The sequence below is a fragment of the Nerophis lumbriciformis genome, linkage group LG10 (genome assembly GCF_033978685.3).
Source record: "Nerophis lumbriciformis linkage group LG10, RoL_Nlum_v2.1, whole genome shotgun sequence".
In the NCBI taxonomy this organism is placed as follows: domain Eukaryota; kingdom Metazoa; phylum Chordata; class Actinopteri; order Syngnathiformes; family Syngnathidae; genus Nerophis; species Nerophis lumbriciformis.
Genome location: NC_084557.2, coordinates 54,884,723 through 54,898,191, shown reverse-complemented (window position 1 = coordinate 54,898,191; position 13,469 = coordinate 54,884,723). Strand labels below are relative to the sequence as shown.

The 13,469-nt window shown below is 40.6% G+C and overlaps 1 protein-coding gene across 3 annotated transcripts in view; it reads right to left on the bottom strand.

Moving 5' to 3' along the window:
- parvb (parvin, beta) overlaps positions 1 to 11,959 on the bottom strand; it is a 29,959-nt gene extending 18,000 nt beyond the window's left edge. Inside the window, exons 1-4 of one of the 3 annotated variants that reach the window (XM_061969365.2) lie at positions 11,813 to 11,959; positions 3,030 to 3,119; positions 678 to 748; positions 508 to 610 (exon numbers count right to left, since the gene is read on the bottom strand). In XM_061969365.2, the coding sequence (XP_061825349.1) occupies positions 508 to 610; positions 678 to 748; positions 3,030 to 3,119; positions 11,813 to 11,903 (355 nt within the window). In that variant the 5' untranslated portion in view covers positions 11,904 to 11,959. Of the gene's footprint in view, positions 1 to 507; positions 611 to 677; positions 749 to 3,029; positions 3,120 to 4,539; positions 4,670 to 8,634; positions 8,811 to 11,812 lie in introns of those variants that run through there. The other 2 variants (XM_061969367.2, XM_061969366.2) reach the window with 2 other exon arrangements.
- Positions 11,960 to 13,469: the final 1,510 nt, after the last annotated feature.

The following is a 13,469-nucleotide window of genomic DNA, read 5'->3' as shown; positions in this document are numbered from 1 at the left end:
CTAATTGGGGTAATGTTTGCAGTAGATAAGTAGGAGTGACAAACATTAGACACCAAATAACTTCTGCAGCACTTTAGTGATGCTCCTCACCAAATAACTTCTTAGTGATGTTCCTCACCAAATAACTTCTGCAGCACTTTAGTGATGTTCCTCACCAAATAACTTCTGCAGCACTTTAGTGATGCTCCTCACCAAATAACTTCTGCAGCACTTTAGTGATGCTCCTCACCAAATAACTTCTGCAGCACTTTAGTGATGCTCCTCACCAAATAACTTCTGCAGCACTTTAGTGATGTTCCTCACCAAATAACTTCTGCAGCACTTTAGTGATGTTCCTCACCAAATAACTTCTGCAGCACTTTAGTGATGTTCCTCACCAAACAACTTCTGCAGCACTTTAGTGATGTTCCTCACCAAATAACTTCTTAGTGATGTTCCTCACCAAATAACTTCTGCAGCACTTTAGTGATGTTCCTCACCAAATAACTTCTTAGTGATGTTCCTCACCAAATAACTTCTGCAGCACTTGTCCATCGTAGCAATCCTCCTCCAGGTCTTTGACGATGATCCTGTCCTCCTCCAGTTCACTGTTGATCCAGTCGATGAGAACCTGCACACATTGACTCAACATCCCATTTCTTGCTCCAAACACTAAACCCAACAATGTTTGAGTAAACCTTGAGTAGATCTTTAAGTTTGGGGTTGTCCCGTGACGTGGGGTCCAGCATGATCCTCTCTGCGTTCTCCTCTGGTGAAGACCAGGCGTTCAGTTAGTGACGTTCAAGTCTTGTTTGTCTCTTCTAGCAGACATAAACATGTCAAGAGCAATTGAAGGCAGGAAAAAAAAAGCATGGTTGCTCTTTTTCATTTCCTGCTTCTCCATCTCCTCATAAATCAGCAGCACTTAGTCCTTGCTGAGCGGACCTGCACCTAAATCAAGCTCCATAGCTTTGAGAAGCTACGGGCGCTCAGAACAAAAGGTTCCTACAATAGAACTAGTCTGCCATTAAGAAACTTCCAAATACTAAATAAGTCACATTTTAGCAGAGTGCAAAAAGAAGTGATAGAAGGCAGTATTCAAAGCTACTAAGATGTGACACCTCAGTGTGAATGTGCTTCTTGACGCTTTCTCATGCACCACACATTATTATCAAAGCTGAAAAAATGGTTTTATATGTAGTGAGATGTTACAAGTTGTAAATGAACTAGTCTTTTTACACCTGTCACCTGCTTCTAATGAGGAAGTAACTCAAAAAGGCAGTCGACCTGGCTTTGATTCCCGGCCAACGCAAGGTCTTTTCTTTCTGATCTCCAGATACACCTACAAATAGTTTCACCTTGCTGAATACACCCAACGTAGTTGTTATTGCCACTATTATCTTGCTGAAATTACCCAACGTAGTTGTTATTGCCACTATTATCTTGCTGAAGTTACCCAACGTAGTTGTTATTGCCACTATTATCTTGCTGAAATTACCCACTGTAGTTGTTATTGCCACTATTATCTTGCTGAAGTTACCCAATGTAGTTGTTATTGCCACTATTATCTTGCTGAAATTACCCAACATAGTTGTTATTGCCACTATTATCTTGCTGAAATTACCCACTGTAGTTGTTATTTCCACTATTATCTTGCTGAAATTACCCACTGTAGTTGTTATTGCCACTATTATCTTGCTGAAGTGACCCACTGTAGTTGTTATTGCCACTATTATCTTGCTGAAATTACCCACTGTAGTTGTTATTGCTACTATTATCTTGCTGAAATTACCCAACGTAGTTGTTATTGCCACTATTATCTTGCTGAAATTACCCACTGTAGTTGTTATTGCCACTATTATCTTGCTGAAGTTACCCAACGTAGTTGTTATTGCCACTATTATCTTGCTGAAATTACCCAACATAGTTGTTATTGCCACTATTATCTTGCTGAAATTACCCACTGTAGTTGTTATTGCCACTATTATCTTGCTGAAATTACCCACTGTAGTTGTTATTGCCACTATTATCTTGCTGAAATTACCCAACATAGTTGTTATTGCCACTATTATCTTGCTGAAATTACCCAACATAGTTGTTATTGCCACTATTATCTTGCTGAAATTACCCACTGTAGTTGTTATTGCCACTAGTATTGTTGGAATAATTGTTTGTAAGTTATCACAAAAGAAACGTTGTATTATGAATGCTGTCTTTCGAGGCCTAACAAGAGGAAGAAGGCTCGTAAAACTCCACTGTGATTTCAACACGGACAGATGGCAGGATCTGCTCAACTTCCAGAGGAACTCTCTTTGAAGTGTTAAACGAACTCTCTCTGAAGTATTTCACAAAATCTCTTCCAACTATTTGGTAACCGAGGTCAATGCTATTTACGACCCGCTGCCCTCTTGAAGTTGCTGTGGTCAGGAGACGGGAGGGGTTATCCATTGTCCTCCAACACCTGCCCCAGCTGGATCCAGGAAGAGCCCAGCCCGAGACATCCTCTTCTTGGACTTCAATGAGACCGAAAACAATGACTGTTTTACATACTTCCTATTTCTAATGAGACATGTGTTGGTGCGTGAACATTGAATATCTTATAAAAGAGGAGACGAAAACCTTCTTCGTCAGAGCGTGGTGCAGGACTGTACAGAGAGTGCAGTGGCCATGTCTCTCCTCAATATTGAGTCCAAATTGAATTCTGTCTCTGTTTGATTCCTTGCCTTTTGTCTTGTTTAATAGATGTCCTCAGTGTTTGAACGTGACAATTATCTTGCTGAATATACCCACTGTAGTTGTTATTGCCACTATAAAAAACAAACACATATTCAGTGCTTAAGAGTCTTGTCTCTCAACTCATTTCAAAGCTGGGAACGACTCGGCTTGCAAAAAATATTGCACATCTCTTTTTATTGACCTGTCAAAAATGATTTTGGAGGACAGCCTGCACAGGATTGTGTGTGAAGATGTGTTGATGTGTGTGAAGATGTGTTGATGTGTGTGAAGATGTGTTGATGTGTGTGAAGATGTGTTGATGTGTGTGTTGGTACCCAGCAGGGTGTCCTCAGGATGGACATCAGTCCCAGACGGAAGCATGGGAGCGTTGATGGCATTCTTGCCTTCCTGGTGGAGATCACTCACTAGGCACACAACAAACACAAGTCAGTGCACACTTTCAACAAAAACTTGGGTTATTTCCTCTTTCAAGCGTCAAAATAGCGATTCAGCCAGTTGTTGCATATCAAAACAATCCCAGTTGTTATATATCTTCTCACTTGAATTTAATTAGGAAAAAAATGTATTAATAAAATATTTGGTTAATGAAGTTGTATTACAACATATCCTTTGAAAGAGTAATACAAAGCAAAACTGTGAAACACAAAGCAGTCTTTTTCTCACGATTTGGGGAACTGTTGCTGGGCAAACTTCCTCCCTTTTTTTTCCATGGCTCATCACCATCTTTATCTCGTCCCATTTCCTGTTTGGCCATCTAAAACTTGAAAGATATCGCCACAAGTCCAAATATGTCGTTTTTTTTTAAAGTGATATAAGTGTAATATTGAATAAAAACAATTCTAATAAGTGTAATATTGAATAAAAACAATTCTATATCCACGTCTGACAAGAGGCTTTTCCCCTTTTAACGGTTCTAGATTTCCATGCTCTATTTCTAGCCCGACTGTTCCTGTGAGGCACGACTGACACACAAATGAGTTCACATGAAGCAACAATACTGTCAAGACTTGGTCTTGGGTGTGTGCTTTTCCGGGATGCAACGGAAAGGTGGCTCGGGCGAGACGGGAATGAAGGTACATGATTTATTAATTATTATTAAAAAAAAAGGAATAAATGAAAGCGCGCACAGTGGCGGAGAATAAACTATGAAATCAAAAGACTATAGCAAAAAGTACAAACGAAAAACACGCACAATGGCAGAGAACAAACTATGAAACCAAAAAGACTATAAACATGGAACAAAAACTTACTTGGCTTGGACAAAAATAGTTGCATGAAGAATGGACATGGAAAGAAGTATCAGGCATGGACAGAGCATAAATGTGGTGAGGTCGTCAGAAAGACAAACTGAAAAACACTGAACTTAAATACTACAGACATGATTAACGAAAACAGGTGCGTGACGTGACAGGTGAAACTAATGGGGTAATCATGGAAACAAGACAAGGGAGTGAAAAGACAGAAACTAAAGAGTCCTATAACTAAACAAAACATGACTTAAAACAAAACATGATTACACAGACATGACAAATACATTGACAAACCCAACACATAATTACAACCTCAAAGCCACATGTGCTTAAGGGGAAGGCGTCTTCTGCAGATTTCCTATCTCATACTCCACTTTAGCCAGAATCTCCTCATGGATCAACATTTGGCAAAGTAATTACTGTATTTCATCCTAATGGCTGCACTTCCTCCCTCCTGGGCCATCACGCCCAGCTTCTGTGTCAAGTAAAGCAGCTGAGATTGTGCAGCAAAATAAGTAGAAAAGCTTTCCTGCTTATCGATCATGCAAAGTAAATAAACATCCAATGCAACTACCTGCTTTCTTTCTCTTGGTTCCACAAAGCAGCCCGGCCATGTCGCCGCTACAAAGTCCCGATGGAAGATGATGATGGCCAGCAAACGCGTGCACTCTATGGTCAGTGTGTGTGTGTGTGTGTGTGTGTGTGAGTGTCAATAAGTGTGTGTCGGGATGAGCAGGACTGTATGGTCGGTGTGTGTGTGTGTGTGTGTCAATAAGTGTGTGTTGTGACGAGCAGGAGCGGGGGGGGGGGGTGCTTATTTCTGTCCTCCCACCTCCAGTTACTGCAGGGAATATTTGCATGAGACGCCACACACGACCTAGAAGCCCAGTGGCCAGACTGCACTGACCTATACCAGTTAAACACAACAACAAGCTTGTTGTTGTGTTTAACTGACCTATACCAGTTAAACACAACAACAAGCTTGTTTTTCTGCACATTTGTCACATAAGAGCATGAATTTCTTTCATTCTTTTTGCAAGAAGACAGCAGACTTTGTAAATGAAAGCAGTGAAATGTGTGCAGTGCAAGCAGACAATCAATCAAGCACTGACTGGATTACTGCTAACACAATTACACTAATTCAATCCAATGCAAAGCCAGAAACTGATTTTTTTTTAATATATTTTTGCTCCACGTCAGATTTCCACTGCGGTGGAAACGCTTTACAGCGTAAGGACCAAATTTGGTCATTTCAAGTCAAAAATAGGAGCCAACGCCTTAATTATAAGGCAGTGGGACTTTGGGATTCCTGCAGCCAATCAATATAAACTACAAGGCATAAATTATAATGAAATAAAAGGCAAAGACAGAAATGTAAGCAAAGCGTCCAAAAGGATCCATCAAATTCAGCTGAATGAAATATATATATATATTTTTTAAATACATTTGGATAATTTTTTTAATCTTTAACCTAATACAAACAATCCACATTTGAATATTAATACTTTTAAATCAATCAATAACAAATAAAATGAAAAACAACATATACAAGAACAAACAAGTGTTAAAGTAATGTTGTGAAATATTGTATTTTTAATTGGCCTGCTGCATAGTTTCAAAGTAAACTCAAACTGAAAACAAATATTGCCAATAAGTTTTGTTTGCATGTTGCTGAAACGTAACTGAAGTGAAGTGAATTATATTTATATAGCGCTTTTCTCTAGTGACTCAAAGCACTTTACATAGTGAAAGCCAATATCTAAGTGTGGGTGGCACTGGGAGCAGGTGGGTCAAGTGTCTTGTCCAAGGACACAACAGCAGTGACCAGGATGACAAAAGCGGGAATCGAACCTGGAACCCTCAAGTTGCTGGCACGGGCCACTCTACCAACCGAGCTGTATCGCCCCTAGTGGACATACACACCTTGGCCCACACCGCTTTGCTTTTAGAGTGTATACCACTTAGAGGAGATCACCACAGTGGCAGTCACTACCTTTTAGAGTCTAAAAGGTAGTGACTGCCACTGTGGTGATCTCCTCTAAGTGAAATACTCTAAAAGGCAGTGACTGCCACTGTGGTGATCTCTAAGTGAAATACTCTAAAAGGTAGTGACTGCCACAGTCACTATGGTGATCTCCTCTAAGTGAAATACTCTAAAATTTAGAGTATTTCACTTAGTGGAGATCACCACAGTGGCAGTCACTACCTTTTAGAGTGTATTTCACTTGGAGATCACCACAGTGGCAGTCACTACCTTTCCATGCACTAAATTAGTCTGATTCCTCAAATACTTAGTTTTTTTTCTATTTCCACACAGATGTGTGAAGTCAAAGTGTCTCTCATGTTGGTCATACACCATGTGCCTCCTGTACACTGGGGGCGCTGTTTCCTTTTACTGTGGTTAAATGCATTCCTTTTCAGGTTGATCTATGACGTCACACATCCTTACACTTTGTTTGAAGTGATGTCTACTGTAATATTGGCACACATTACACATATTAGGTCTATGCTGATGTTGAATAGCAGACAACATGAAGAAATGATCTTGGATTGTGCTACCAACATGACGCTACTACCAAGAATGTTGAATAGCAGACAGCATCAAGAAATGATCTTGGCTTGTGCTACCAACATGACGCTACTACCAAGAATGTGGAATAGCAGACAGCATCAAGAAATGACTTTGTATTGTGCTACCAACATGACACTACTACCACAGATATTGAATAGCAGACAGCATCAAAAAATGATCTTGGATTGTGCTACCAACATGATGCTACTACCAAGAATGTTTAATAGCAGAGAGCATGAAGAAATGATCTTGGATTGTGCTACCAACATGACGCTACTACCAATAATGTTGAATAGCAGACAGCATCAAGAAATGATCTTGGATTGTGCTACCAACATGACGCTATTACCAAGAATGTTAAATAGTAGACAGCATGAAGAAATGATCTTGGATTGTGCTACCAACATGATGCTACTACCAAGAATGTTAAATAGCAGACAGCATGCAGAAATGATCTTGGATTGTGCTACCAACATGACGCTACTACCAAGAATGTATCGGGGCATAGCCATGTCGGAAGCTGAGAACGACCGGCGAAATTGGTTTTTCTCTCAGTCTCTTCTTGAGACTGGTGCATGAGCGACATGAAGGCTCTTCTTGAGACTGGTGAAGGCTCTTCTTGAGACTGGTGCATGAGCGACATGAAGGCTCTTCTTGAGACTGGTGAAGGCTCTTCTTGAGACTGGTGAAGGCTCTTCTTGAGACTGGTGCATGAGCGACATGAAGGCTCTTCTTGAGACTGGTGAAGGCTCTTCTTGAGACTGGTGCATGAGCGACATGAAGGCTCTTCCTGAGACTGGTGAAGGCTCTTCTTGAGACTGGTGCATGAGCGACATGAAGGCTCTTCTTGAGACTGGTGAAGGCTCTTCTTGAGACTGGTGCATGAGCAACATGAAGGCTCTTCTTGAGACTGGTGCATGAGCGACATGAAGACTCTTCTTGAGACTGGTGAAGGCTCTTCTTGAGACTGGTGCATGAGTGACATGAAGACTCTTCTTGAGGCTGGTGAAGACTCTTCTTGAGACTGGTGCATGAGCGACATGAAGACTCTTCTTGAGACTGGTGCATGAGCGACATGAAGGCTCTTCTTGAGACTGGTGAAGGCTCTTCTTGAGACTGGTGCATGAGCGACATGAAGGCTCTTCTCCTGATGCACACCAGAGATCTGCTTTCCGAATCGCATCATCCAAGTGTGGTAGTCCCACTTTTCCAAAAAGGAACACAATCAAATGAAAGTGTTTCCATTGGTTGTCGGGGGAGGTTTATCTAGTGCCAACTATTGAAGAAATGGGACTGATGTAGTACATGAACTGAAGTGAAGCCTATTCTGCATTACTACTATTTCTTGTGACTTTGTACACTTTACTATTCAGAGGCATACAAGTACAATAAGACCAGTACATACAAGTACAATAAGACCATGCAGTACATACAAGTACAATAAGACCAGTACATACAAGTACAATAATACCAGTACATACAAGTACAATAAGACCAGTACATACAAGTACAATAAGACCATGCAGTACATACAAGTACAATAAGACCAGTACATACAAGTACAATAAGACCAGTACATACAAGTACAATAATACCAGTACATACAAGTACAATAACGTAGCGCTACTAAAGTGAGGCCCCTGCACCACTAGATTCCAGTCTTGGGATGAGGTATAAATATGGCTGCAGTACATGGAGGAGACTTAAATATAGCCTGGTTATTTACAGCAGCATGGACAGAGACAAGGAGGCCAGGGCAGGAGGTGTCTATATTAAGTGAGGAGGTGGTCTCCTGGGTCTATATTTAGTGAGGAGGTGGTCTCCTAGGTCTATATTAAGTGAGGAGGTGGTCTCCTGGGTCTATATTAAGTGAGGAGGTGGTCTCCTGGGTCTATATTAAGTGAGGAGGTGGTCTCCTGGGTCTATATTACCTGATGAATGCAGTTCTCTCACAAAGAATAATTGGAGAATACAAAGATGAATACAAGGCAGCAAAGACGTCCTCCATAGAGCACAAGCAGCATTGTGGGTAACGTAGTCAAATCAACATGGCATGCAGCGATATATAAAGTATAGCAACATGAAAATAGTACTTACTACTCCCAGCATGCAGCATATGTACTGGATATGTAAGCTGAAGTTGTGCACTGTCTGCTCAGATGTGAGCCTTTGAAGAGGACTATTGCTGGTGAAGCATCTCATTCAGAGATAAGAACATTTCCTGTCACTCATTTGCATCTCCAACCATCTGAAGTGTGAGAGAGAATGACTTGACTGCTATCTGTGTTCCTGCAGACAACTTGAAGTCGAGGCCAAAAGAAGAACATAACCATATGAGGTATTTCAGAATAAAGTTATGCAATATCTCCTAATCTTTTCAGGGTGTTTCCTCTCCAGAAGCAAGTCACCACACCCAATGTCAAACCACAACAGCAGCAGGCTACTTCCTATTAATAATGTACAATACATTGTATTGGAAGATTTTGCTGTATACATGATAGTACAGTACATATAGTATGGTGGATGAAAATACTACAATTCTGTACACTGTAGAGATGTCCCGATCCGATATTTGGATCGGATCGGCTGTTGATATTTGCCAAAAATTGCGTATTGGCAAGGCATGGGAAAATGCGATCCAGATCCAGTTTTAAAAAAAACTCCGATCCGTGTTTTCCAACGCACTGATTTAAATAATACATTCCACTTTTCTGCTGCTCCGTAATTTCCGTTCCGCATTTTCCAGCACACCTTCAACACATCCACAGGTCTGTGGATTCTCATGCAGTTGCTTTTAGCTGCTGGCATTACATGACAGGCTCTTCTCACTCTTTCCTGTGTCTCCCTCTCACAGACAGCAAGTGCACCTTCTTACACACGTCACATACTGTCACGTCATACGTCACATACTGTCACGTCATACGTCACATACTGTCACGTCATACGTCACATACTGTCACGTCACACGTCACATACTGTCACGTCATACGTCACATACTGTCACGTCACACGTCACATACTGTCACGTCATACGTCACATACTGTCACGTCACACGTCACATACTGTCACGTCATACGTCACATACTGTCACGTCACACGTCACATACTGTCACGTCACACGTCACATACTGTCACGTCATACGTCACATACTGTCACGTCACACGTCACATACTGTCACGTCATACGTCACATACTGTCACGTCACACGTCACATACTGTCACGTCATACGTCACATACTGTCACGTCATACGTCACATACGTATACGTCCTCCCCGAGCAGAGAGGTAGCAGCATGGCTAACGTTAGCTGTGATGCTAGCGCAGCCGTGCGAGCAACGCTCCCTCTAAGGTGCTCGCCTGTGCAATTGCGCACTGTTTAAGCGTCCTCTGCGCACGGCAAATCTATGCCACGCACAAAATCAAATAAAAAAATAAGCGCATAACAATTTTCGACACACGGACACGACAGACAAAACCGTTTTCGTCATCATTGTTCAAATATTGTAACGTCTGTCGAGACGCTTATCTCCATTCGGTGCCACACGTCCACACCATCAAAATGCCGAGGCAAAAATGTCCACATCAACACCGTATGAAAAAATTAGTGATTTTTTTAGTTGTGATTTCCTTCTCTGTATGAAAGTTTAAAAGTAGCATATATTAATGCAGTATGAAGAAGAATGTTTTAATGTAGACATGCAAGCCTTGAAAGAACATTTTGAAAATCAAGACTACATTTCCTGCAAATGGGTGCATTTCTACCCTATATTTTAACTTTAGATTTATTCTCATATCAAACTCTTTTGGCTGTCTTTTTGACACTTACCCTCCACACCCTGGATTATAAATAATGTCAATAATTCAATGTGATTATCTTGTGTGATGACTGTATTATGATGATAGTATATATCTGATAGTATATATCTGTATCATGAATCAATTTAAGTGGACCCCGACTTAAACAAGTGTGAAAAACTTATTGGGGTGTTACCATTTAGTGGTCAATTGTACGGAATATGTACTTCACTGTGCAACCTACTAATAAAAGTCTCAATCAATCAATCAAAACACATAGAATCATCATACTGCTGTGATTATATGCATCAAGTGTTCATTCAAGGCTAAGGCAAAATATCGAGATATATATTGTGTATCGCAATATGACCTTAAAATATGGCAATATTAAAAAAAGGCCATATCGCCCAGCCCTAGTTCAATGATGCCATTTCTGTTTGTCATGTATAATTTTGTCTATTTTTTGTTTATCCTTGAATAAACAGGTCAGTTTCTTGTTACCAACCATTGTGTATTATTCAAACTCCCCTAATTCAGCTGGCTAGTTGTTATCAAGAGTACTAAAACCCTTTTCAACATGATTCTGACAACTAAGTAGGCTAAATAACTTTAAACTTTAATACATGCTCGGATAGGCCAGTATCGGTCAGTATCGGTATCGGATCGGAAGTGCAAAAACAATATCGGTATCGGATCGGAAGTGCAAAAACCTGGATCGGGACATCCCTACCAAAGAGTGTTTTATTTTCCTATATTCAAACACAGTGTTACTGTTCAAACTGTGTAATGTTACAATGACCTAAAATCTTAAATATACTTGTTAAATAAAACCTCTGCCATGTTTTTAATGAATACTTATGCCTACTTTGCTACTGTGTTGTAATGTTAGACATTATGGTGGAACTTGGAGAGCCAAGAGTTTCCTAAGCTGGTACTTGGTGATAGAGTATATATGATAGTATAGTACACTACTATTAAACTAGTACATAATAATATAGTATATATGATAGTATAGTACACTACTATTAAAGTAGTACATAATAATATAGTATATATGATAGTATAGTACTATTAAAGTAGTACATAATAATATAGGACTAGTACATGGAGTGCATGGTGGACACCAAACAAACACACACATTTGCTCAGTGAGGCGTTAAAGCTTGCAGCTGTCTTTTACCACACACACACACACACACACACACACACACACACACACACACACACACACACACACACACACACACACACACTTACACACGCACACGTAAACAACAGCTGAAGTGAGTATAGTGTTTAAAAGTGTAGATGAGAGTGACAGTGTCAAACATACATACAATAATAACAAGTATCATCAATGATAATGTCGCTATAATCACGTGAGTGCGGATGTAAACACAGCACATGGAAAGCAGACAAGGTATTTGCAAATGAATGAAGATGAAAGAGGAATAAATCCAACATTTGAGTGTCCTCACCTTCTTTGGCTTTCTTCCTGCGGACCAGCGAGCCTCCAAGTCTGACCAGGAAAGACTCGTCCTTTTTGCCTTTCACCGAGCTGGCAGACATCTTTCATGGACCACTGAGTGTGTGTGTGTGTGTGTGTGCATGTGTGTGTGTGTGTGTGTGTGTCCACTGTACGCCTCTCACACACACACACACACACACACACACGTCTGAATCACATGGAGCACATGTGGATGACGTCACAGTGCCCCCAGTGTCAAGTTGCGGAACTACATCCTTGCTTGTCGTCATGGTGCAGTAAATATATCACTGCTTTGTAGTTAATATCACTCACAATCAAGGTCATTAAATCATTATTTTGTTACAGTTAAAATGTTTTATATATATATATATATATGTATATATATATATATATATATATATATATATATATATATATATATATATATATATATATATATATGTATGTGTGGGGAAAAAATCACAAGACTATTTCATCTCTACAGGCCTGTTTCATGAGGGGGGGTTCCCTCAATCATCAGGAGATTTTAATGGGAGCATTCGCATACCATGGTTTATATAGGGCACAGAGTGGGTGGGTACAGGCTGGCCTAGGGGCGTGGTGATTGGCTCATGTGTTACCTAGGAGGTGTTTCCGTCTGTGGCGGCATGCTGTTACAATTTCGCTGCGCTTGTTGAGGGATGACAGGTCTGGACGGTAAATAATAAACAGTTTCTCTTTCAAGCATAGGTTGCATCTTTTATTACCACTATTGTAAGGTGTGCTGGATGCAAGAATTTGCCATGTTATTGAATATTCAACGTTATTGTCTTTGAGGTCCCAAATGTGTTTGCTGAGTTCTGTGGTATTTCGCAGGTTTTTGTTCCTGAAAGAAGCCTTGTGATTGTTCCATCTGGTTTTGAATTCTCCCTCGGTTAATCCTACATATGTGTCGGATGTGTTAATGTCCTTGCGTATTACCTTAGATTGGTAGACAACTGATGTTTGTAAGCACCCCCCGTTGAGGGGGCAATCAGGTTTCTTTCGACAGTTACATGCGTTGTTGGTTTTGGAGTCGCTCTGTCTGGGGGTCGACGGCTCATTTGCAATTGTTTTGTTGTGGTTTGAGATGATTTGTCGTATATTGTTCATGCAGCTGTAGCTCAATTTAATGTTGTTCTTGTTGAATACTTTTCTTAGGGTGTTGTCTTTGGGAAAGTGTTTGTCAATCAGATTGAGGAATTTGTGTCCAATGTTCGTTGAGACGTTTTTGCTGTATGGGGGGTTGTACCAGATGATGTCGTTTCGTTTTCTGTTCTTTTTTGGCTGGTTTCCTGGCGTGGGTTCATAGGTAAGGGTGAAATTGTATCCGCTTTCATCAAGGGCTTTTTGGTACGGGGGGGTTGCTTGGTCAAATTCAGCTTTGCTAGATGACAGCATCGATAGCCTTTTATTGATTCCGGTAGGTATTCTTTTCGTGGTGGTGGGTGGGTGTTTGCTGTCATGGTGCACGTATTGGAGTGTTCTGTTGGGTTTCGTGAATGGTTGGTAGCTGTTATTTCTCAGGTTGAAAGTGACGTGAAGGAAGTTGACGGTTTGCTTGTTGGCTTCAATCGTGATCCGTAGGCCGTTCTCTTTGAAAATTTGGCATATGCGCTTCTTGGTAT